The sequence below is a fragment of the Homarus americanus genome, unplaced genomic scaffold, assembly GCF_018991925.1.
Source record: "Homarus americanus isolate GMGI-L3 unplaced genomic scaffold, GMGI_Hamer_2.0 scaffold57980, whole genome shotgun sequence".
Lineage (NCBI taxonomy): Eukaryota > Metazoa > Arthropoda > Malacostraca > Decapoda > Nephropidae > Homarus > Homarus americanus.
The window spans coordinates 1,060,685-1,087,958 of NW_024716703.1; the positions used below are offsets into that span (position 1 = coordinate 1,060,685).

General features: G+C 37.1%; 2 protein-coding genes across 4 annotated transcripts; both read right to left on the reverse strand.

The window, feature by feature from the left end:
• Positions 1–745: 745 nt before the first annotated feature.
• On the reverse strand, positions 746–19,135 carry LOC121858221 (SURP and G-patch domain-containing protein 1-like). 3 transcript variants are annotated; one of them, XM_042354505.1, is made up of 12 exons: positions 18,893–19,135; positions 15,594–15,682; positions 14,554–14,750; positions 13,634–13,738; positions 12,475–12,592; positions 8,381–8,509; positions 7,073–7,284; positions 5,223–5,350; positions 4,650–4,770; positions 2,445–2,605; positions 1,397–1,523; positions 746–1,005 (listed from the first exon to the last, which is right to left on the reverse strand). In XM_042354505.1, exons 1-12 carry the CDS (start codon positions 19,123–19,125, stop codon positions 979–981), a joined length of 1,647 nt encoding a protein of 548 aa, XP_042210439.1. In that variant the 5' UTR covers positions 19,126–19,135; the 3' UTR covers positions 746–978. The 3 variants fall into 3 exon arrangements, with proteins under 3 accessions (XP_042210439.1, XP_042210438.1, XP_042210440.1); XM_042354504.1 differs by having other exon boundaries at positions 8,381–8,521; XM_042354506.1 differs by lacking the exon at positions 13,634–13,738 and having other exon boundaries at positions 8,381–8,521.
• A 912-nt stretch (positions 19,136–20,047) lies between these two features.
• Positions 20,048–27,104, reverse strand: LOC121858223 (hemicentin-2-like). The gene is made up of 7 exons (XM_042354507.1): positions 26,939–27,104; positions 26,122–26,339; positions 24,727–24,773; positions 24,046–24,203; positions 23,212–23,369; positions 21,970–22,099; positions 20,048–21,211 (listed from the first exon to the last, which is right to left on the reverse strand). Exons 1-7 carry the CDS (start codon positions 26,988–26,990, stop codon positions 21,009–21,011), a joined length of 966 nt encoding a protein of 321 aa, XP_042210441.1. The 5' UTR covers positions 26,991–27,104; the 3' UTR covers positions 20,048–21,008.
• Positions 27,105–27,274: the final 170 nt, after the last annotated feature.

Consider the following 27,274-nt stretch of genomic DNA (forward strand, 5'->3'; position numbering starts at 1 on the left):
AATAATTAATGAAAGGAATATCCCTTACTAATTCCCTTATGAGTGCACTATCTGGGAATAACTGGCTTGGAACATGTTAAAACTGAGTGTGGGTAATGTGATTTTGGGGGTAACTCAGACTTAGTAGGGAAAAATGGTCAATAACCAACCTACCTGCACTGACAATCTGTACTGAGTTATCCTTGTTTCTATTTGAATCATCCCCAAGTATCTTCGGAGAAGCCTGGAGCCAAACAAATAAATCTGGATAAAACCATCTGTTGACAAGTTGAATTACACAATGTGTAGGCACACTGCTGGGATATGAAGGCACTGCATCTCAAACACACTGGCTAACCCATAAACCAGGTCTGTAAACACTTGCAATGCATATGAAACATTCTGTTTAAACATAATGCAAACACTTAGAAGCACTTAGCTTCTAACAGGAGCAGAGGGAGGTAGCATCTACCCACAACTGGAACTGAGGTGTTGTTTTATGTTATCAAATACAAAATGGGGATGAAGCATGCATGCTTACATGGCGGCAAAGACTTCTTAATCACCTTCCTCTATTTCATAGGGATAACAATATTCCCAAGTGTCTTTTTCAAGAAATCTGTTATGACTGGGGTAGTCTCAAGTTTTAAAAATAATCATTTTATGATATTCTTGCCTAAAGTTTCATGTTCCTGAGAATCTAGCGGACTTGCTGATTGTTTCTGAGTCACCCGATATCAGTACTAGGTTAGAAATTATGGATAAATAAGCAAAAACTTTTTATAAAAGCTTGAAGATATAAAGTGGAACTTCCAAATGTATGTATAATGTGTACTGTAACAAATCTTTCCAATATGAAGACTTAGATAATGGAATAACATGATACAAAGAGCAATGTACGTAACATATGACCTTCATCACTGAAACTCTGTTGCTTTTGTGGTTATAACCATTTTTCTTTCATTTTGAACAATGATTCTTCTACCAACTTCTTTATCTTCAGTAATATGCTCGTCTTGGATTGTTCTGAAAGATGAGATAAAACATTATGATTTAAAAATACTGAGTCATGGTTTCTAGATATTTTCTCAATGTCTCTTACTGAAAGCAATGAAGAGAGCAGAATAATTATATGAAAGTGAAAGTGAGTCATGTAGGCCTGGTGGTTCTTTAGGGGGCAGTGTGGATACACTACACTGAAAAATATACCTTTGTTTGATAGACAAGGAGCCAGAGTGGTTAGAATTGTATTTATATGGTTTCAATTCCCTAAATGCAAAGTTAAGTTCCTATTCACAGTTTGGATTAGAGGTGATGACAAGAGTCCAGTACAGTACTGTACTGACTCAACTCCCACACCTCTGCATTAAAGATATAGGACATTCTCATAATGTTACACAATTACTTGTATAATTACCAAAGGATTAGGCCGGAAACGGTATGCCAGCATCATGCGCTTCCTGTAAGCATCATACTCATCATCTTCTTCTTGAAGAGTTTCAGGCCTCTCCACACCCAAGCCTTGACTCTCTGAACGTCCATTCCTATTATCAAGAAAATATTTAATTATCCATATACTCACAGACAAAACTTATTGAACTGATTAACAATCATAATATGGTAATTATTTGATAATGCATTACAGTAGTTTAGTAATGAAAGGGGCTAACATATTATAATGAAAGTGCAATTACAGCACTGGCTAAATAGTGGGACACGTTAAATATATGTAGTACAGTACCTGTACAGCGATATCTCCGTTAGCCAGAACAATTGATGCAGAGCACTTCCGGGAATGAGAGATTTCCAGGTAATGAGACGACTCTCTCAAAGCCAGAAAAAAATCCCTCGTCCCCGAAATTTTCTGGAATTTTCCGGGTAAGGGAAAAATGTTCTCGGAAGTTCCAGAAATTGCCCCTTACATCATCTCTCAAACCCAGAAAAATATCCCTCATCCCCTGAATTTTCCGTGTAATGGAAAACTGTTCTCAGAATTTCCAGAAAATGCGCCCGATCTTCAACTCTCAAACCTGGAAAAAACTCCCCCATCCCCGGAATTTTCCAGATATCGGCAAAAAATTTTCTTGTTATTTTCCGGAAAATGTGCCCCTCGGAAAATTTTCCCCAAAGCCGGAATTTTCCAAAAAATTCGGCCTTTGGGAACGATTTTCCGAGAAAATCTCAATTCCGGCTATCGGACATTCCAGGTTTGAGGGATTCCGGCTAACGGAGATATTACCGTACATATAAAACATAGAGGTAGAGTATATAACAGTCTAGTAAATTGTTTTAACCAACTGGTTATTTTGTTAGAGTACCCCTGAGAAGAAGCTGGGATAACTAATTGTTTTTGATGTAACTAACTGATTCTACTTATCCTGTGGATCTTACATGGAAATCCTTGCTAGATGGTGAGATGGCATCCAGGATAAGCATGGAGCCTCAGTGATATACACTCAACTTACTGGTTAACAGGTGTTGTTATTCCCTTTCCTTCTGCACCAAGGCCCATTCCCTCAGTCCACCCCATGCTCTTCAACATCCTGTATCCAACATTGTCTTCTGTAAGCTTGTGTTGTTGGTAGTCTGAAAGATCTGGATCCCGTCCTTCCTTTATTGCCCGATACTGTAATATAAAAAATGGATGAAAAAAAAGAAAACAATCTCAATTAACAGAATTTGGAACTCAATACATGCAAGTTGTCATACACTACATTGGATTCTTCATTTATTCATGACATGTCATTCATCAGGGTGTCTACTGGCCAGAAAAAAAACCCCTGGCTTTTCCAGGCACATGAATTCATCATTTATTATGACAGAATAACAAAATTACAGGTTTTCAATATGTACATACAGTATTATGTACAGAATTTAAAAATTTTACAATGATAATTGCCACTGGCTACTGGGCTGACTATTTTATTTAACCAGCTATGATCAGGATGATTATTAGGCCTAGTGATGAACATCAGCAAAGACCTTGACCTCCCCCTTCCATATTTTTCTCCCTGGATTTGCGTGATTCACAAGGGTCAACCTGGAAATTCCCAAAAGGCCGGAAATGTGGCCAAAAACGAAAAATCACACCCCAGATCCACCTATAGCATACAGAATAACCCATGATAAATACAGTAATATATCAGTTACCCGGAATCCCTTAAACTCGGAACTCTCCAATAGCCAAAATTGAAATTTTCTCGAAAAATTGTTCCCAAAGCCGAAATTTTCCGGAAAATTCCGGCTTTGGGAACGATTTTCCGAGGGGCACATTTCCCGAAGAGTCTGAGAAAATTTTCTCGTTACCCGTAAAATTCCGGGGATGGGGGATTTTTTTGGGGGGGATTGATAGATGAAAATCAGGTGCATTTTCTGGAAATTCCAAGAAATTTTTTCTGTTACCCGGAAAATTATGGGGATGATGGAAATTTTTCCGGGTTCAAGTTATGATGTAATGGGCAATTTCTGGAACTTCAGAGAAAATTTTTCCGCTACCCAGAAAATTCCGGAGATGAGGGATTTTTCCGGCTTTGAAAGAGTCATCTCATTACCTAGAAATCTCTCATTCCAGTAAGTGCTCTGCACCAATTGTTCCGGCTAACGGGGATATCACTGTATGCAGAATAAGCCAATTAAATAAAGTCACTTAACTATAATAACTTATTCATCTCTGACAATAATAATTGCAGAATTAGTAGGTATAACCTGTAATATTTGGTTATTTGATCGCTAACATGAAATATGACAAGTACACAAACAATTCAGTTATTAGAGTGGATTATTTGCTGGAATTTTGTTCCTAAAAGTTTAATTACCGTATATGGCGGCATATAAGTCAACCTTTGAAGCAAAATTTTTAGTGTCCAAAGTTAGGGGGTCAACTTATACGATGGGTATAAAATGATGACCTCTAAAATCCTGACCGTAAGTGAGAGTATTTTGTATTACAACCTTCATATTTATCTTTAATATAATTGCTCTATTTCTATTATGGACGAAATAAAGTTTTTCTCAGTAGTTATTGATGTTCTAAGAGTGTGTGTGATCAAGTGTGTGAAACTGTGGTGGAATGAGCAGGAAGTCAACTGAGGTCAGTGTTGTTGTGATTGTTGGGTCAGTCACTAATGGCGTTGTGTGACGTCATGTCCAGAGTGGCTTGTTTGACTGCTTACCTGTTTATGTATGTGTTTTGATGATTGACTTGGTCCTTCACAACACCTGACAGCTGCTGGAGTTGGGGAGTCAACTTATACAGTAGGTATACCTCTATGACCAGATTTTTTTGCTTGAAATGGATGGTCGACTTATAAGTCGCCATATACGGTATTTACCTTTTATATAGTACAGCATTATTGTATGGTAAGATTGTTGTCAAAGTAACAATATTTTGAAGTTGGGCTGAATTCACAATGGGTAGTTGTAAAATTCCATGCCTCTTCCAGGTTTTCCAGACCAGTAGACACCCTGTTCATACAATGTTGTGAATCTCAACAGCCATCTTCCCCAGACCTATGACATCTTAGGGTTAAGTCTGGGATTTATAGCAAAACTTGAATGTCAATGGTCTTAAAAGTTTATAGTGTTCAGAATTTTTTTTTACTTTAACTCGTATCAAAAAGTACACTGGGTCTCTTCATCATTCTTTTTTAAATATCTACCAGAGAACATACCTTCTCCATGAACCTTGCTAATTCATCTGGTGGTAAGAAGTCACCAATGTGATGCTTTCCTTCTGCCATATTTGTCAGCTCTGTTGCTTTTGCATGTGTTTCCTGCATTTCTTTGGCTCTCCTGAAGATTTTTGAACAAGGTGAAACAGTGTCAGAATATTTTAAATGTATTACTCATACTGATTTATAAGAAACTAAAAAATCACCAAATTTGGCAAGGTCTGCTAAGGAATGATATAACCTTCAATAGTAGATAAAGAGTTCTTCAGAAAATAGCTTTTGTCTAAACAAGATGATAATTTGTATAATTTGTTTTTCAAAATGATACCATCACTTCTGATCCAAGATCATGGCCTCAGACCAACACACCATGACATTAAGCCCCGAATCAAGTCTTCATTGTTTATGTGTATATATGGTACTTACTACCAGTTGGCAAAAGATTAAGTACAATAACCAAGAAACCAAACATAATTTCTTTTTACTTGACAGGGCCTTCATCCCAGGCATTAAGTCTCGCAAATTAAATCCTCAAGAACACTTAATTAGGTCAACACAGAAAATTTGTCTAACCTTTTGTGTTCCCAGGTGCCACCGTCAACATCTTCATCTGAATCATACTCATATTTAACTTTCCCTTGTTGTTCTAATCGCTCTGCCTCCATTTTCTTGGCTTGAAGAAGTTGGAACACCACATTCATCTGTTAAAAGAAGAGTATATATACTTTAAAAACATTTGTTTATGCTTATCAAAGAAAAGTACAGTAGAACGTCGATTTAAAGCGATTCAATTTAAGATTATTGATTTAAAGCGACACCCACAATTAAGGACAATGTTTTAATTTAAAGTGAATCTTTCCTATTTTGCCTGAGTCAATCTGGCACATCATATTTTAAAATTTGCGCCTCATGTTTCTCTGGGCACGCTACACTGTCCTAAGGGCAAAGCTGTACTGTATATATACTCAAAATAATGTACTGAATGATTACTAAAATTTTTGTCTAGTGCAAACTATAGCATGATTATATTACATCTTATAAGAATTCCAGTAATGTAAATTATATTCTCCCCGGTCACTTCTGTGACATTTTATAAGAAAAAAATAAAAACTCAATCTAAAGGACATAAATAAGCAAATAAATACTTCACTAGACCTTCGGCCCCAACTGTCAAACGTGTCACTGTCACCCCCCTCCCCCCCATCTTCCCAGCCTGGGTTTGGTAGTTATAGGCTTACAGTTTTTATCTTATATAATATCACAGACTAAGGTTAGGATAATATAATTTGAATTGCTAGAATCCTTGCAAGCCAGTGAATAATTTGCATATAAACGTCATATATTTTGCACGAGACAAAATTTCTTTGCCCTTTGTAATAAAATTAATTAGAACATGTCAGTTCAGTGACATTTTATAAGAGAAAAACTTAAAGTCACTCTTAAGGACAGATAAATAAATAAGCCCTAGAGCTTGGCATCAGCTGTCAAACATATCACCTCACCCATCCCCCTCCAATCTTCACATCAGCTGATCGCTAGTAAACAGCCATTTCACGTCCCATAATTTTAGCTGTGTTGATTTATGAGTGTTTGTTTTAACATAATACTACAAAAAAAATTTTTTGTTTATTCTAGGAGATTGGCTGAGGTGCATCTGGGTAGTCTCTTAGTCTTTTGTTTCAAGTACCAAACTAAATTATTCCATGAAACAACACTTCGATTTAGTGCGAATTCGGTTTAAAGCGACCTCTCTTGGAACGTATCTTGTGTAATATCGACGTTCCACTGTACTTTATTGTATATATAATAATAATAAACTAAAATTTAAATTCTGTGCATTTCCAGGGGTCCCCCATATATTTGTAATTCTCACATTTTCATTTATACTGTACTACATTTTTTAACCAGCAATTTGCAACCTTTTTAGGAACATTTAATGATTCAGACCCAGCACCCACGTGCATCTTCAACTCATGTCTAGAATGAATGGGTGATGCATCTGCTTGAAAGTGCTCACATAGGCTGCTAAATACATTAAAAATGTCTTGAAGGCACCCAGACAGGCATTGTTAGTTTACATTCTTCCAGCCAATAAATGTCGCATTATCTCAAAGTGATGCTAGTGTCCCCAGCACCCACAGAACCTTAACTCCAACATCAACATTATTTCTCAAGCTGTCATCTCCAAGTAACCAAATTACTTTGTTTTATATAATATATGAATGTTTTTCATCCTTGAAGAGCATCTGTTCTTGTTAATTAAGTTATAGTTTATAGGGTTGTACATATTCTCATTCTCCAAGAAACATATCCCCCAAAATTAAGTTCATACACAATTACAACTACACCAAGTACTCAAACAGAAAATCATAATCCACAGAAAAAGGGTCTCTAGCTATAGTTCAAATCGTACAAAGAATTACCTTCATCTGATCTTCACACTGCTTCCATTGTGCTTCACTCAGATCAGTAGTGTCAAATACCTTCTTAGCATAAGCAATTATGGCAGCATTATTCCTTGTTAAGCGTGTAACCATGACACCATGAATGGCTGCTATGTGTTCCCCTTCTCCTACCATACCCATCAGATTGTCTGGGACATTCAGACATAATGGGGAGGTGGGAGTCACTGGTGCTTAGGAAAACAAACAAAACTATGTTAATTGCATGTTATCACTGCTATAAACATTATACTGTATATTAGTTTTACAGTAATAGAAAATTCAAAGCATTGTCAAAAAAAAAACCCTAACCAAATTAAAACTCCCACAACAGGTTTAAACATAATCTTTTGAGGCCAAATCAAATGTTTCATAAAGTTCCAATAAGCAAATGATGATACAGGTATCTACATTATTGTTAAAAATTACAAAAAAATTATTCTTCAGCAGTTTTAACTTAACAGCAATGCAGGGAACTTTATACAATGAGAATGACATTAAAGTACAATAATATTTTTAGTGTTTAAGGATGTGAAGACTCCTGCAATCATTACATTTTTACTACTAGAATGCAGGGTGTTCAGAATAAACACCACTAACACACTTTCCCTTCATTAACTGTCATTCAATCTTTCTTACAGTAGTTATTTTGGAACCCATGAAATAAAAATACCCAAAATAATTCAAGGCAACTGTATTTTTAATCATCATTAATTATTTAGACATTTATTGAAGGTAAGTCATTCAAAGAGTAGTTTTAAAATCATCATCAATGTTTTATGGCCCCTTTACCCACTCAAATTACATGGGTTATCCAAAATTACCTGACGGCAGCTCACCATGCAGCCTTTCTCGCCCGGTTCCTAACTCTAGAGTCATTTCTTACAACTTCTCCCCCAAGCTATCCTCCCTTCCACATTTAGACTCCTACACCACATACCTCAATTGGTCTCCTCCATTCTCTCCCCATGCCCTAAAACCCCTCTCAGCCTACCTTTATACAGTGATCCCTCGGTTAATGAACGCCTCGGTTAACGAATTACCTTCCATAAGAATCTTCAATTCGGTTAACGAAATTCTTACGAAACCATGTCAACATGTTTTCGCTTGCTCACCAGCTGGAATATTTTTCCACCAATACAGTAATCGGTTCTAGTGCTTGGGATCTTCGTGTTTTCTTTTTCCTTGTGGTTTCCTTGTGGTTATTAGTTACTACAATATTCCAATTTAGTCTAGTATTTGTATGACATTCTTAATTATACAGTACATATATATCATTAAAATGCATACCTGGAGCTGGTGGTACAACTGGGATGGCCTCCGGGGTAGGTGAGCTTCCCCAACGGCTCTTCCGTTTCTTGGCCTGATGCTCGAGAGAATCTTGGCTCTTGATCGAATCCTCATCATCACTGGAACCAGCTGAGAGAGAAACTAGCAAACCTCATCAGTAAAGCTGCCTCGTTACTAACCTAGCGACAGGGAGTGGGAGAGAAACAACGACCTCATCAGTAAGGGCGACCCACAACTTGCCTTAAGATGGGGAGCGGAACCAAATCAACAACTTCGTCAGTATGTCTCCCTCACTAATAGTCTAGCTGCTTGAATAGAAAATCTCTGCCTGACCGGTAGACTTAGTTTGACATAAATCAACAAGATGAAGAATGAAAACTATTGCCATTTCAATAACCCAGTAAAAATGTGTGAGATAGAAGCTACACAAAACACCATTAACTGAAATTTAGTCTGAGAAATGAGGTACTGATCCTGAAATCCTATTATATAAAGGGAATGAATCGAGCATCTAACAGCATCTTGGTTTGACCTCGGGAAGTCCCACCTGAGGACTATACTCCAGATATCAAGTAAAACTAGAGATAATGCTTTCCTAGTTCAGCCACAACTCCTATTAACAGAGAAGGTAACTCTGACGAACCAGGTGCCCGAAGGCTGAGAGCTGGAAAACAAGGAACCTGAGAGGCTTAGATTTCAAGACATACCAGATTAAGTTAGAATTCCAGTCAAAAAGAAACAAAGAGCAGGACAGTGGACAACTCCCCATGCTTAAAGGTCAAGTTCCCTTTAATTAAGTCTCTTGTTTTGATGCCTCAACCTCGCACACACAGCGCTTACCATAATGATCAGAAATGGTGCTGTAGAATATAATGATGTTGACTTCTCAAGGCAGCACAAATAGAGCACAAATTACATCTAGCCAAACATTCCTACACCATAAATGGCAACTGCAAACACTCCAGCAGCATGAAAAATGCATGTACCTAAAGTATATATGAATGCAAACAACTGCATGGCAACCAGTCTATCCCACATAAGCCATTCAAATAAATAAATAAAGAATTTAGTTGCCAACACACACAGCCAATTGAGAGATATCAAGAAGAGCTAAGGCACTGAAGGGTGTTGATCATTAAGCCTGTTTTATAGCCTGTTTGGGTCATGGGATGCAGCACTAAGGCAGTAAACTCACAGAACCCAAGTTTGGGCAGCAGGTACATCAGCGCTACCCTTAGTTTATAAGGGTTGCAGCTGAGCAGGAAGAGATCATAGCTCTATTTTTTTTAGTGTAGCAAAGGTTTATGTAGTATACCCCAGTCACCCAAGTGCAGCCTTCCAGGAAACCTTGGGGTTAAACCTTAAAGCTTGTTGACACAACATCATGAGTCTTCTAAATCCCTACATCACTTGTTAATTTAACTACAATTATGAATTGCTTTGGATGACAATACCTTCAGGAAGGTTAGTGAGAAAGATTCAGCATACAGAATATACTCTAGTGCCTATACTATACTGTAAATTGCCCTCTTTATCATACTTCATATGACAAGAACAACGATAAACTATGTACATTTAAGTACTGTAAAGCAATTTTGTTTTCCCTACCTCGTATACTGTAAAATTAATGTCTGGTTTTAATAAGCACTATCAATAAAGAGGTTTTATCCACATCATAAACAGCATGACAACAACTTTAACTGGTCTTGATGCAAACATTGGTTAAGGGGGATTTATACTTTATACAATGAACAATAGAAAGACAATGTCCAACTGCAAAAACTTTATCAATTACTGTTGCAAACTACAGTCGTCTCTTTTCACTTATAATATAATAAACTTAATACAATGTATACTGTACATACATTGTCCAACTTGTTAAAATTTATTAAATAAATTATCTCACCCCTAATACCAGTCTATCAATCACTGAGTGGTCTTCTTACCTTACCATAGTGGTACAGTACCATTCATTCAACGAGGTATAAATATGAAGGATCGATCATGAAATCCCATTTTATTACGAGGTCAAAACTAGGCAACTTATATTAAGTGCTAACAGTACTTAGATTACAAGGGAACCCAAGGTAACACTCAACCACAGTGCCTGGAATTAATCTTACAATTATTTTACAGTCCCATTGTAATCTTTGTCCTTAAAAACAAATTTGTGAAGCAATAGTCAGCACCTTCATTACAGGGCTAACAACTCATAAGTCACATGAGTGCACGTGCATCTCAACCATGTCAGGTAGGCTATACTATATCTTCTGGGCATCCACCCATTTAGTTTCAGCTAACTTTTTGCTACCAATGACCCATTGGGTGAATGGAGTTTAGTCGAGTCACTTGGCGTCAAGATCAATCATAAATGGGATTTCAGAATTACGCCTCCATTTATGACCATACTCCTACCCACCAACTGAGTCGTGTAAAATAATGGGAACGATTGAGACAGCACTGTACTATAAATGCTCAAAGTGGTAGTGAGATATGCACTCGACTTGGCGAGCCAACCCACCTAAAAAAAAAAAAATTAAGTCTCAAAGAATTCTGACCCAACAAATCCTCCAGTGTAAAGCAGTTTTCCAGAGTTATCATGAGTATGTACAGTATCAGTATCAGCAAAGCCATTATGCTGCCAATGACCCACAGCATCTTGTACAATGGGTGTAATGTGTCCCTTCAGAATGGTCAAGCTTAATACAATGTCCCTACCATACAGGTCATCTATGTTAGTTAATCATTTTAAAAATCAACCAGGAGAGATGTAAGAAACTCCAGACTCTAATTTTGACCCAATATCCAGGACCCTGATTAAACTAGGATCACAGATAAACTGAAGGAGGGAACAAATCTATGCTCGGCCAAAACACAGAGCTACCAGAGCAGTAATCTTCTGGAATCAGATGACTAGTAAACAGGATGTAACCAACTAACAGGTGGCTAGTGGAGGGATGTAACCAACTAACAGGTGGCTAGTGGAGGGATGTAACCAACTAACAGGTGGCTAGTGGAGGGATGTAACCAACTAACAGGTGGCCAGTGGAGGGATGTAACCAACTAACAGGTGGCTAGTGGAGGGATGTAACCAACTAACAGGTGGCTAGTGGAGGGATGTAACCAACTAACAGGTGGCTGGTCAACAGGGTGTAACCAACAAACATGTGCTAATGGACAGTATGTAACCAACTAACAGGTGGCTAGTGGACAGGATGTAACCAACTAACAGGTGGCTAGTGGACAGGATGTAACCAACTGACAATGTTCATTCTAGACATATACACATAAAGGTACATCACTCTCAGGCAGAGTAAACAGGGAGTCCAAATGTTTAGAAAAGAAATTTGGTGCCTTGAAAAGCAAAATGATTAAACTAAACAGAAGGGTGAAGTGCGCACAACCGGTGGTTTGTGTGATGTAATGAACTTGTTCAAAACTTTGATTCTACTCTTTTATTTCACAGTGATTATTGCAATGGAGAGGGAGGCTTCTCATACAGATTAGTACAAACCACTATGTCAAGGATTTTATATCTAAACCAATTGCTTAGTGTTGCACATTATCCTTAGGCTGCCGAGTGAAAAAAGGTTCACCATACAGTGTCATTATGATGGTGGAGGGCAAGCTTTAACAATCTTCTGTGTATAGTATGTGAAAAACTCAGATACAGTACTGGTTTGGTATGAGACAAAAAACAAACAGAACCCTGAAATAAAGGCTAATAATTATAAGTTCGATACTCTTAGTGCACGTTTTTCGATGTGAATGAGTCATGCATGTGGATGTGTTAGTGTGTGTGCATGTGTTTGTAAGCAGGACACTGGGGTCTGCAGGTAGCATATATAGATATGTGCAGGGTGTTAAGCAGAATGGTGTACTGTACTAATATTTATGAGGTGTGCAAATAAATGTTTGTAGAAGTTTGAGTGAATGCCTCCATGAATTTCCATTACTCATTACATATTTCAGAAGACCTCTATAGTGTACATATTTAATAAAAATATTTGTGGATAAAAGCCTCTGTAGGGTCTCTTTATGGGAAGGTGTACTGTGTCTGCTGTCCTGAATAGTAAGGTAGAGGTTATGCTTACCTGGGGGGGCTACAGCAGACAGCTGTTTTGCCTTGGCTTGGGCTCTCTTAAGGGCATCCTTGAACCAATCAGGTTGATCTACATCTTTTATTGTTTGATTACTGAGGGAGTCCTCTTCCTGATAAAAAGAAAAAATCCTCTTCACCAAAATTTATCTTTCTATTATCTTTACCTTTCTCTAATTTTTATGGAAGGGAGGAAATAATAAGGAAAGCAATGCAAAAATAACTGTAGTGGGTGACAAGAAATGGCTAGAACAATATGTAAAAATATCCACATATTCTTGTTCATATTCTCAACTTGCACACAATGTACACAGCAAATCATCAGCATTTACAGTGATTCACAACACTTTAAAATAACTCACGATACATACACAGGTGACTCATTAGATTCTTTCAAATGACCACTATCACACACAAAACAACTCCATCGTATATGATCCATAATCTCTTCCCCACTGTACACTCCATATGTCTATTTCATTTAAAGTGTGCTCTCAATGACTCAATATTTCTCAGAACTATTTGTCGATAGTTGTCAAATTTTGATTATTCGTGGGTTTAAAATTGGTAACTTGGTGCAGGGTTTTGGTGGCATAGCATTAATGCGCGACCTCATCAATATGTTCAAGGGTTCGAGTTCTGCTTGGCCTGAACACACGTGAGAAAGGAATTATCCAGTTTGACACTACCAAACATCATCTCAGCCACCGGTTTCTTCCTGTAATAACAGTGGGTAGCCCGAATGGCCAATATCTGTTAAGTGGTAGGTGTTATAAAATATATTTTATTGCATTTACAAGTACCAATAAAACCCTGCTGCTGTGCCTATGGTGATAAGAAGGGTGGTGAGCTTGTAGGGCGAAGGGTTAATGGTTTGAGGTCTCTCAATGTCAAACTCCATTGAAGTGGAGCCTGGAGTGCATTCTTTTGATTTAAAATAGGAAGCAATTGATTTCTTAGCACTTACAGGAGTGTTAGATTTACACTGGTAATAATCTTTTCCTCACTCAAAATGTACATACAGTTTACTGGACTCAATCACATTGTACTCCCAGATGAAAGCTGCCACACAGACACAGGGCTCGTCTAAAATGAGTGCCATACCCTTCCTTCCTCCCTTGCTTGCACCGACATTCAAAGAATCTTTAGAGTACCTGTACATATTGATGTTTCGGTGTCCTACTGCAGTGAAGGGTACTCGGGAAAACAGTAACAAAATCTTCGGGTAGGACAAGCGGGCAGATCAACACACGCTCACTCTGTGGCAGTGTGTAGCAAAATGAGAGGAAATTAAGCAGGCATCAGCGACTGCTGAATAACACCATAGCCATGGTACTCGCATCGTGCCCAGCCAGCTGCCCAAAAAGAAACACGACAGTCATGCCGCACGCCAAATTCAAGCCCACGAATAATCATATTTTTACCATTTTCAACAGATGAGTATTCCAATTTATTTAGAGTAAATAATCAAATTCCTGTTATACAATCACATGTACCTGGCTGTGCTCTACTGCTAACTTCTATGTGTGTTTGAATTAGCCATGATTACAGCACTTGATGGCAATGATGTCCCAGTTGCTGCAAGGCAAATTGGAAGCAATTTTGCTGCTGAATGCCCCAAATAGTTATGATTTACCCTGAAGCTCTGATTATGAATGCCTAACCATCATGAACATTTACACCTCTACAAATTTGAAAATTTGCAGTTGAATAAAATAGCATTACATTGTGCATAGACTACCTAAAGCTGATGGATCACTTTAACAGTACAATGTTCTCTTGTTTGTAATACAAACTGTACAAAAACACACCTATGTTGTTTTATTACTTTAGTAGCTAAAAAATAAAGATAAATGAGAAAGAATGTACTGTAATCAACTTTAAAATAATTCAATGATGATCAATTTTCCTATCTTAGAAAAAGACAATTTATCTATTTGAGGAAAACACACCACTAATCTTTTCCTTGGTACAACTGTACAGTACCATAATTGTGTCAATGAAATATGATTCATGCAATTAATGGTCAAATAAAACACTTTTCAGACTAGTACTGTACAAGTACAGTACTCACATCATGAATGTTGAGCTCTATTTTCACGTTTTCATGATCTGGACTTGTTGAGAAGGTGGAGTCTTGCCCCTGAGATACTGAATGGCCTGGATACATATATTTTGGTGGAGGAATTTGGTTGTAAGCTTTCAATTTGGTAGAAACTGGTCTTGAAGATTTGAACTTCTCTGAAGAGGAATATTTCTCCTCTTTTACATCTAGAATAAAATCAGACCTTTTTAATAAATTGAAATACAGTGTGGAAGGATATTTTTTATTATTTTATACTTCATTTCTCCCATTTTATGGTATTGCTGGTGCTAGAGAGTCAAATAACGAAATAAAGGAAAAATATCATTTTAATGTATGAATATTTCAAATACTGTACAGGTAATAATAAAAACATTAACTACTATACAGTAGTCTATTCCTAAGTTGAGAGTTCCTTAAAAGCTACACTAGTTAAATGGGTTTGACAAGTTGACAACAAGTAGTATCTGGCATAAGTTACCCCAAATCTTTGGTTTAATTTGACTAATATTAATTAAGAGAAGCCTTGTGAAAAAAAAAAAAAAAAAATTTAAATACACGTAAATATAATCAAGGTGTAGAGCTATTTATTCAATAAGACAATAATATTTAAGAACTCATTCCTTTATCAAGTTTTACCTCACTGCAAGTGCTGAGATGCAAACAAATCCATTTCACTCACGTTTGGAAACTCTTAACTTCTATACAGCATAGACTACCAGTACAGTATATTTACGTAGTGTATTTTCCTATTTAAAGTCAGCATACAAAGACTTTATGTTAATTCTGTTAATTAAGAATTGAAACATTCACTGGAGTTTGTGCAAGTGACACAGCATGTGAACCTAAAACTTGATGTAGTGTACTGTACTGGTAGGCCTTGGGTAAATTGAATGACCTAGGACCCATGAAATTGGAAAATCCTTAAAACCAGCTCAATCATGGTCCCAAAGACCCCACATTTAAGGGTCTATACCTGTTCAGTATTTATTTAAAGGAATAACACAAATCATTTAAATCCTTATGCTTACCGGTCTGCTTTTCAGCCAACTTCTTGAACTGTTCGAAAAAACTTCCATCATTGCTAAACTTATTGGGCACCTGCGGCACTGCTGCTACACTGCGGAGAAAAAAGCTACATAGAGGGATGGTTCTCAAAGTAAAGTCTTAGCATTACAAAGTGAATTTAGAATAGAAAGTGTTTGTCATACATTAGAAAAAGCATTACTAGCATCAAGTCATCTGTAGACTTTCAATTTTGTACTTCTTTTTCTTGCACTTGGCCTTGCATTGACACTCACTGAACACTTGAAAGGCATCATGTTGAGGAATATAATCCTCTACAGTATATACATTACAAAGCACATGCTGAAGAGTTCCCCTACAGATGCCTTCAGCTAATTGCTCTCTCACTTCTCCACAACCAGCATACATACAAAAGGCAGAGTCAATACTACACACTACCTAAACTAACCCAAGGACCACACAGCAACTTCCCACCACATCAACTCCATATACCCTGTATATACAGTATCTCTCACCAATTATGTCAAGGGTTTGATCCTCAGCCTGGACACACGTGATAAGGGAGTTGTCCCGTGTGACCCTCACCACCAAACATCACAGGTTTCCAGTTCTCCGTTTTTCTCCTGTACAAACACTGGATAGACCAACTGCTTAAATGGCTAGTAAACTGTGAAAATTACAGTACTATATATAAAAATAATTACGGCCATAGAGCCACATTTTTGTCCGCAGTTATTTAGAATTTTTTTTATTATTTTAGTTTCGGTCATCTGGGAATCTTAGGAATTTAGGTTAGGTTAGATATAGTTCCTGGGTTCTGTGTCTAGGTTAGATAGGTTTGGAGGTACAGTATTATTTTAGTTTCAGTCATCCGGCGAATCAGTTAGGTTAGGTCTGCTTGGATATCTAAAGAGGCAGTGGGTATTTTGTCGTGACTGGCTAAGTTCCAACTAATGCTATTTTACCGTGAGTGTACTCTGATTGGCTAATCGTCCATTACCAGCTAACAACGTGAGAACGATATGTGACCGTGACTCTCACCATATTTGGCATTTATTTTGCCGTGTCGATCGCTGTGTGGCTATAAACAGCCCTAACCAGAAGTTGCTTGGGTTAATATTTAGAGGTTGCCACCACTTAACTTAATACTGAGTTATATGGTGAGATAGAGAAAAAAAAATCTGTAATGTTTCCGTCGGAGTGCCGATGTGACGTAATACTTGTGCGCTAATCAGCATTCGTGGCCAGTTGGAAGATGGCTGGCTGCTGCATTATTCAGCGCATTTTGGACAATGACGCAGCAGCCGTTGTCAATTTTAGGGCTTACGGTGTTCTTGTTTCATCTGTAAAGTGTCCAAAATGTAATTCAGAGTGTCAGTACCGTGTAGATCACCCTGCATGGTACTGTGGTAAGAGACGGACACTGACGAAGATGCCACTTCCTCATTCAAGTCACATCACTCTATCTATCCTCCTGTATCTCTTCCTTAAGGTAAGTTTCTCACACACTAGGGGTTAGGTTAGGTTCGGTTAGGTTAGGTTCAGTAAGGTTAGGTTCGGTTAGTTTTTAAAGTTTTTACATTGTTTGACCTTCCACTTTTTTTTTCAATATCTAAACTATTGCTCATTTCCGACAGCAATGAAGGTCATATTTGTATTTAACACGATGATTTACACTGTAAAAACCCATTTTCAAAAATCAATTAGGTGGTGACAAAGTCTAAATATTGTCCGTTGTTCAATTTTAATTTTTTCCAGATATTGAAACAGTTTATTTAGCCAGAAGAACACAGATACAGAGTCTATTAAAAATCATAAAAGAGGAGACATTTACTAAAACCTAATAGAACCTGACCTAACCAACCAACCAAAGAAACCTACCTAACATAAGAACATAAGGAGTCTGCAATAGGCCGGTTGGCCTGTGCATGGCCGGGAGGCTAATACTTCGCCAATCAGAGAGCACTTGCGGTAAAATAGCATTAGTCGGAACTTAACTGGTCACGGCAAAACATCCACTATGATCTACCCATTAAATACGGGGATGACTGAAACTAGGTAAAATTTTACAGAATTTCCATGGTCGGAAATGAATATGAATTTGGAAATATGAGACCTAAAATAAAAATCGATTTTGATTGGGCCAAAAATACCGCAAATTAAACCAAAAATCATTTTAATTGGTTGCAAAAAAAAAAAAGCTTTTAATTGGCCGCGAGACGTGCACGGGAACCCATGCGCGTGATGGTTTATGAAGGAGACACGCAGTGTGGGAGGTGAGGTAGGCGATAATGGCAGAAGATTAATGGAAGAAAATAGAGAACATTTTGGATACGCTATCTCCGTTATTGTACATTTGCGACAGTAATGTAATAGATGAAAATTTTCTTATAATTAGACGTCTTATTCGGATATGATAATAGATTAGTGGTAGGAATGTGTGATGTGAAAACGCAATAATACCGACAATTTTGGAAATAAAAGTTTACTTTAGTTTATGTTTTAAGGGTAAATATTCGTCCACTGGCTCTTCTCAGGTTTTGGTACGGGAATAGGTTTTTTTGACGTTTTTCAGTGTGTTTTACTCAAACTGATCTTCATTTCTTTTGCAAATTAGCGTTTTTTGCAAAAAATAAAATTTTAATTTTTAACAGAAGCAGCTAATTTGAACAAAAATGGAGGTAAAATAAGGGTAAAACACACCCAAAATACACAACAATTAAAACCTATTCTCATACCAAATGAACTAACCTACAAGGAGGAGGAGGAGGAAATGGGGAGACAACTGATTAAGTGAAGAGTTTAACCTGAGGTAAAAATGGCGGGAACCTGCAGACAGCCAATGGACGAATATTAACCGTGTTAGGTAAAGGTGGAGACGAATTATATTTTAATCCTCAGTGACTGTTATATACGTGAGGGGTCCAACTAATTACCCAAATGTACCCAAATGTAGCCGCAATGAAGTCAAATAATGGTCCTACATGAATAAATCGGACTGCTAATCACTTCTCGACTAGTATTTGGTGTCACAAAGTAAAAAAAAATTGGAAAACTTAATTTAATCTGAGTTAATAAATCGAGTGCATGTACCTAACCTAACCTAACCTAACACAATTCAGATTAAATTAAGTTTACCAATTTTTTGTGACTTTATGACACCAAATAATAATCAAATCAATTGACTCATGCCAGCTGTGAATCAAGGGCAGTTTCTGGCTCTTTTAAAGGGTTTGGTAACTTGCATAGACTATCATTACTAAAATTTTATCAAATAAATATATAAATGTAAATCCATACTCACCTAGGACTAGACTCTGGTATACTTTGTGCTGGTTTGAGGGGTAATGGAGGGCTTGCTTTCTTGACCTTAACATCTGCTTGCTGTTGTTCCTTCATTTTACGCTCTATTTCACGTTTCCTTTTCAATAGTATTTCCTCTTGCTTGGACATTTCTCGCATTCTAACTTGAACAGGATATTTGTTGGACATACTGTGTAATAGAGAGAGAAACGTACAACACGAGAACCTGGACATGCAGCAGAGATGGTTCACTAACAGTATTGCCAGATCTACACAAACTACAGTCTCATCTGAAAAATAACTCAAAAGAATCCCATTTACTGATTTCATCTTTCCTAAGGACTTTATTTGTGTGTCTAAATCTTTCTTATTTATCAATTCACTACTTATAAACATGCTAACTATTCGGTTTGGTTAGTGTGTTCTTTGTAGAGGCACTGAGTGTGGGCTAAGACTAGACAAGACAAGACCAACACTGGCACTCATAGGGGAGGGTTTAATCACTAGACCTATATTTAACCATATTTTATAAGAGAATCAGTAAATCAATCAATCAATCAACCCGAAACAAAAAGTAAAAATAAATAGCTCAGATGAGTGTTCAAAACCGGTGACTTGGCAACACTTCCCAGTTGTGATTGCTTAGTTCATTCATCTGTTGAGTGTAATTTAAAGTAAAATTTAACGTGTTGTTTTAATTTGGTTTTAATTGATCCTTTATGCTTAATAATCAGCCATTCGGGTGGTTCTTTCTTATGATTTTCACTGCCCAATGTTAATACAGGCAGAAACCCCAGTAGATATTGAGAGATATGACATATAATTGAGCAGTTATGGATTTTGTTCTTTGGAAGGCTGTAGGAGAGGCCTTGTACACAAGCACTTTATTTTATTTATTTTTCATTAAAAGGAAAATTATCAAACAACTGCCATATTAATTTATATAGATGAGTGCTGTACTGTATTGGACCACTTTATTTTACTTATTTCATCTTAAGATTAAACAGCACTATAATGTTACCTGTGAAGAGTGGAGGGCTATGGTCGCTAACCCTCAGATATGAGGATGGTCAAGCGGTTGTTCCCTATTTTTTTTTTATTTGTTGTGAACTTAATTGTCCAGTGTTATTACAGGATACAAAGGAGAAATCACCTCTTAAAACCTTTTTATTGTCAAATGGGGATCTTTACACTTGAGAGCCACAAATTTCTCTTCAATGTTACAATGAAAGGCAATGCAGAGATAAACTCTTTAAACATTAAAGACTTATTTTTAACTCAAACTTCTCAAAATTTAAAGTGTTAAGAAACTTCAGAAATCATGGTATAAAGATAAACGAGAGGATAACATTATATAAATAATGAACTAAAAACTCATGAACAGCAATGTTAGGCCCTAGTTGACTACACCTTGGGCAACAAGGGTGGGTGAAGGTTAGGGAAGAGTTTTCATAGTCAGTCAGTCAGTCAGTCACTCCTTTACTGAGTTTATATGAGAATCTTTCATCTGATACAAATATGTTTTTAAGAAATGTATAGATTTAGAATCCATTTAAAAGTAACAGACTATTGATTCCATTTTGAGAGATGCTTAGAATGTTGGATCCTTCTCAGAGAGTGAGAAAGTTTTGGATCCCTGGTAAGTGTACAAATTGCTGGATCCCTTATAAGAAGTGTAGAGTATTGGATCTGTTTAGATGTTAGATCATTTGATTAGGTCTTTTATATGAGGTAGTGTTAGATCGCTTCTGAAAGTATCAAGACTGGGCCCAGGGTCCGGTAGAATGGAAAACGAGCGACAGGCCATATGCTTTGATGTATCGGTTGGGTTGATCTTCGCCCGACGTGGCAGGTTTTTGGGGACTCCTGGGACCTTGGTAATTTTTAGAATGGCTGTACATAATAGTGTTGGAAATCTTTTAAGAGGTATATAGTATATTGCTGGATTCCTTATAACAGGCGTACAGGGTATAGTTTTATGGATAACTTTAGGTGATTTATATACTATAGTAATGCATAAAAAGCTACTTAGAAGTGTAGTTTAGAAAATTCTCAAAGATCTATTAAAAATAATGATGCTGTTTCAAACCTCTAGAGCATTTTAGCATCAGTAATCCTCATAGAGACTTGTCATAATCAGGTGGAACATAAAGATCTTCTGAAAGACTGTGCTCTAACCAAGGCCGAGACGTGTTATCGCGGCTGTGGATGCAGAATGCAATTAAAAAGCTTAGAGTGAAAAATGCAAATGTTGCGCCAAGTTGAATGTATAATACACATTCATCACACTTCTCTGTTCGTCCAGATTTCTTGTTGGTATCTAAGAAGAAGAAGAAAAGAATTAAGTGATAGAGAAAATAACTGAGGATCAGAATCAATAATTATTGTCTATGCCACTAGTAATTATAACCACTAGTGGCTTGTACAATATTTTCCCCCTATTACTTAAAATACAAGGAATTCACAAAGCCATTTTAAGGCTAAATTTTACAGATCCTCGAGGGGGGATGTCACTGATAATTGTAAATCAGAAATATTGTTTAAATATATTTAATGGTACGTAGGAAAGATTAGATTCTAAATTCAGAGAAATTACCTGCACACTGCACATACAATACTTGTAAAAATTATATTACGAAAAACGTTTTCCTTGTATTTTTTTGTTATTGTCCTTCTCACGGGGTAAGAAAGCATTTATCTTCTATAGAGGACAACACATCGCCACAACAACCAGTAATGAGAGGTTGAGAACAAATTGTAGTGAAGTAAATGAACGACTTTTTTCTCCTATAATATACTTACTACACTGTCTTCCATAGATGTTTCCACCGTTATATTTCTATGTTTCTATGTTTAATTTACTGCCTTATACAGTACAATATCTTCCAAAACCTATTGTAGGTATGTACACTTAAATTCCTTCCTACACTGTGTGACCTGGTGAGTATTCTTTAGCCATTATCAATCGCACTTTTAATATTATGACAACTTATGTCTGCCTTCACATACTCTGACTACACAGGAGTTAACATAACTAATATATGATGTATAAAGTAGGCAGCTCTCTTATTAACTCACCCTTGAACACTGTAATGGAAACAAAGGCTGGGGCTGCATTAGAGGGTTCACAGGTGTAGTTCCCAGCATCTGTATAGTTGATGTCCCAGACCCGCAGCTCACTTGACCGTGTTTCTTCATCTGTCTTCACCTAATGTGTTAAGCAACATATTAAATGACAAGATGGGGTATAATTTAAATTTAGGCACAAAAGCACATTTATAAAATAGCCATCTGGTACCCCCTCTCTACTGTTGGGCACTGGGCATAACAACAGAACTCCTCAGCAAGTCACCCTGGAGTTTCTGTTAGCCAGACTTTGTCACATACAAGTGCTTCAGCATAATCACACGAGAAAATTGTGTCAAGCCAAATTTATATGATGTAAACCTTTAAGATAATTGAACAGTTCATTTCACACACTCCCCCTGAATGCTGAAGGGTAACTGAACACAACCACGCTCATCTCCCTCTTCAGACTAGGGGCTGCAACACTTTTTGTTTATTATTTCCACCACTCATCAGCTTACTAGCCATTTGGGCGGCCGGTCTGTCCTTGTTACGACCTTCCACGTCCAGTGCTAGTGCAGGAGGATACCGGAGTACCCAGAGGAAACCAAAGATGTTTGGTAGTCACACTGGGTCACACCTGACCCAGGGATCACACCCTCGACACAATGAGGAGAGGCAAAGATATATTAGCCATCTTTATATAGTAACGTTATCTCAATAGTTTTTCTTAAATCTGTTTACTATAGTATAATTATTGTCTCTAATGAATGAAATTTAAAATTATAAATTGTAATTCATCTTAAAAGGACAATGTGGGTGGTAGTCGTCTATCCTCTAGCAATGTTATGACCACTCCCATTAAATCGTCATTGTTTTCACAAACCAGCGAATATGTAATATTCTAGTTTTGAGGAAATAACCCTTGAAGATTTAATCTTCAAATATTTTTGACGGAGCTAATATTTTTACATTTTGAGAAATTGGTTATATATTTTTGTCTTGTTTTTTTATGAAAATCTTGATTATTATGACTTGACAACTGCAAGCATCATTTATGAAAAATTTCATTTAGAGTCATCTTTTAAACACTCATACAATTGTAGAACTAAATTTAATGATGTCCACTATAGTGCCCAACTGTCCAGAAAAATGTGTAAACAGCAATACTTATTTCCCACTAAGACAATCAGACATACCATTCTGGACAGTGGACACATGATACAGTCTGACACATCAGTCTTGATCACTCACCGAGATGCTGCTTCTGGAGTAATCAATGACTTTCTGGTTATGGTACCAGAGGATGTATTCAGGTATGTCGGTAACCTGAAGAACCAAACACAACAAGTAAAGTGTCCCTCCTACAGCCACAGACACTTCAGATGACCCGAAGATAACGGAGTATGCATCTGAAAGAAACAAATTTAATCAGTATAATCTATTACGGAATGAAAGTGAGTCACATAGACATTGCAGTACACTATATGCTAAGCTTTTGCTACACAAGGAAGCAACTTGACCTTCGCTTCCCCAACCTGTAAAGTAGGTTCCCATTCACAGCCAAACGACCTGGGAGTCCGCTAGATCAGATCAGCGACAGAAATGAGCTGTGCCTACTTTACGACCAGTTATAATATACAGTTTATCAATAAGCAAAACAGTTTTCTTTATTTCCTTTGATATCACACTGACATAAATGTACCTAAGTTTTCTCTTAATACTCTACACTACAGAACTTTCATCATATAACACATTCACAAGTTGTGTTAAGTGAGGTTCAGGATGCACTGTCTTCCCTCTTGTTCCAAAGATGACCACAAATTCACACATATTGTTACTCCTTACATCCAACGATGAAAATATTGTAATATCCTCTACTTCATTGAGATTTATTATTTAATGGAGGTAAGCGGATAAAACACACTCCTCACGTCCTAAGGGTTCACTCACTCAGGCCTGAGGCTCCCCCAGTTCACCCAATTGTGAATGGAAGCCTAAATGTATTAATAGAGATCCCATTAATGTAGCTGTTAAAGAACTAAGTAATTGAAAAGTAGAATCATAGCATTTTATGTAAGCACTTACCTATAACGACGAGTTTCACCCTAGCCACCTGCTCAGGGTCTGTGCCTACATGACACTGAAAGATGCCAGAGTCTTCTGGCATCACTTGGGAGAAGCGGAGGCTATGATCACATGATCCATGTTCATAAAGAGGGTTTATCCGCTCATCACCCGTATATCTGTAAGAAATGGAGATACAGATACTGTATATAAATATATATCTAATCTATTTTAGGTATAATTTTGCTATCTTATAACAGTAAACGACGCCTCAAATGAAATAGAGCAAATTTTCCCATATACGAATTTATCCCATTGAGGTAAAACATTAAAACCAAAAAGTTATGCCTCTTCGTCAAAAAACTTCCGTTACTTTTTAAGGCTTAATCGGCAATTATCCCTATTTAGTCTATATATTTGAATCACCCTGTATATGCTGCTAATCACAGATAAATTTGGAAATATTTACGGATAATTTTTTATCTTTTTACAGAGAATTTTAGACACTTTTTACAAGAGAACTTTGGCCATTTTTATGGGGAATTTTGGCAAATGAAAATGCACAAAATCGAATGAAAGCTAATACTGTCGAATGAAAGTTGCAACACGAGTGAAAAGTACAACATTCACGTAAAAGTTGCAGCACAAGAATTAAAGGGTGCTTCTCACGCTACAACTAAAGCTAGACGTTTATTCACTAACCTAAACTTGTCCACCGTGAGCACTTCCTTGTCCCGGGTCCACGTCACCTGCAGGGAGAAAAAAGAAACCGAAATCTTTATGAAAAAGAAGTTTTGTTAGGAAATTATAAAGCAAAAATATCTGTTTACAGAAAAAAATAATGTACTACAGTACAGTCTCGTTCAAGATTCTTCGAACACTGCTGGAGACAACTGGCAACTCAGCGCCGTTTGTTTACTATAGTAACGTAGTAAAAATTATGAATGAATGGAAAAGGTTATCGGTGATTGGTTACTTAGTTCCCCGTTGCTTAATTAATGGTTGGGCTTTGTTGTTTCGTATTATAATATGCTGTACTACGTACTATAGTAAACAAACGGCCTTGTGTTGCCAGCTGTCTCCAGCAGTGTTCGATGAACCTTGAACGAGACTACCATTAGGTATGAACAATAAAACTATAACAGTTATACTGCTTGATATTTACAATAATACGTAATATAAAAAAAGTATCATACTATTATTTCCAAACATGAAAAATACTAAACTGGTGTTCCTTTAGTTTAAAACAATGAGAAGGCCCTGTCACCCCGTCTTGTCCCAGAGATATGCTAGAGACCAAAGAATATCCAATATCCATTATTTTTAATGAGTTGCTACAGCGAGACTTGATGGTACGGCGACCAACTTTCCAAACAAAATGTGTATAAAATGAGGGTTAACTATTACTGTTTATTGAGCTACATATTTTGAGCTTCAACTTGTCAAAGAACAGGTGCTCATGAACACCATAGAAAGAGTACAGTATAAAAGAGTTAACTTAAACTTAATAACGATATAGACTCGATCATTACTAAAGAGGATACTGACAGGCGCTTTATGTAACTTCCATTGTAAGTAACGAAGGAGCAGTAAACGGAAATATTTAATGTTTAACATTTTTTTCCTGGGTGCTGAAAAGTACAATACCTTGAGAGCATAAATGGCAATTAATTTTCTTATAAATACTAGGGAAAGGAAGGGATCACAACCTGAGGTTGAAGAAATCAGAAGTTCAGAAAACTGTCAGTGTTGTGACGGCACAAGTGTGAGCTCATTCAAGACCAGACTTGATTAACACTGGCGTAGGTACAGAACTACAGATACATTCTGAAGCCAGTACATGCTCAGTACCAGCGTGCTGACAGTGCATAACAAATGTGACTGACCGCCAAAGTGGGCAACAAGCCGATCAATGGCGAAGAGGATAAAGTAAAGTAGCAGTCACCACTCTATTTTCCAAATAATTCTTATCTCCCTCTACATGACAAGGTAATCCTCTACCATTCTGTAACTTCACTAACGTATGAAATTCACACCTAAATAATTATCAACAGCAAAGTACATACACAATATCGTACGAGTACAGCATACACTCACTGAGACATCACTTGCATCTTCCACGGTACAGTTGAGGGTGACGGAGGAGCCCCTGGACACGATGAGGCGAGAGTACGTACGTGACACTAATCTAGGGCCTTCAGGCACTGCCTTAGGCTTGTTTAGGTCAGCCAGAGCCGCGCTGATGTCGTAACCAGAAGCTGGAAACGTGTCCGACGCCGGAGATCCCAGGGTCATCACCCATGGAAACTCATAGCCTGGTGAGTAAATAATGACGCAAAATTAAATATGCTTTGAGAGGTACTTATAATAGGGAAATAGAATTCAGAGCTAGGAAGAACCAAATTGTTTGACTAGATTCGTTAAGTGGTTCATTTCTAAAACTGCAAAAAATGGAAGCATTCCTGGGTTTCAAATGAATACAATAAAAAAACTTATCATCTTAATCAGTCAGAGCACAGCACTACGCTATAACATCAACGCAGATTAAATGTTCCTAAAGAGTAAAGGCAACATTATGAGTCTACTGAGGTGAAGTATATAGTGACCTGTCTGGGAGCTTCGCTTACCAAGTTACCATGATCTTTTTACAGACCATTATAATTTATCTGTCAGTTGGGTGAGATATATGGAGAAAGAGCGTGATAACTCAGGATTTACCTAGTTTAGTTTTGTTACAATAACCACTTGTATGATATGTACAGTTTAAATATTTGCTTGACTATACAAAACTACCTAAAATCCATTAATATTTTTTATAATGATGCCCCTGAATAATAACGAGTAACAATGATTATACGAAATAAATTCTATATCTTTGAAATAAATGGCATATTCAGTATTAACAGCACCTCACCTGCTAAAATTGCTGCACACCAAAATATTGCAAATGGAGGTCCACGCACCATTTTACTTTGGTGCTTAAAAGAATATTCACAGCGGCTTCTCACAGGCTAAAACTAGATAGTATCCAGGCAATTAGTGAACACACATTTTGAGGGTCCTCATTTACAAGTAGCTTTTGGGGGAATTAGGATTAAGCTAAATGTTCTCTTGTCAATATATCCTGCATTTAACTGCAGGTATATAATTATGCTACACAGCTGCACCGTCTTTATGGCTTCGTGTCTCCAGTACGACTGAGGTAACAATCCTTAGCGACATCTGGTTACCCAATACGTAATAGATGAAC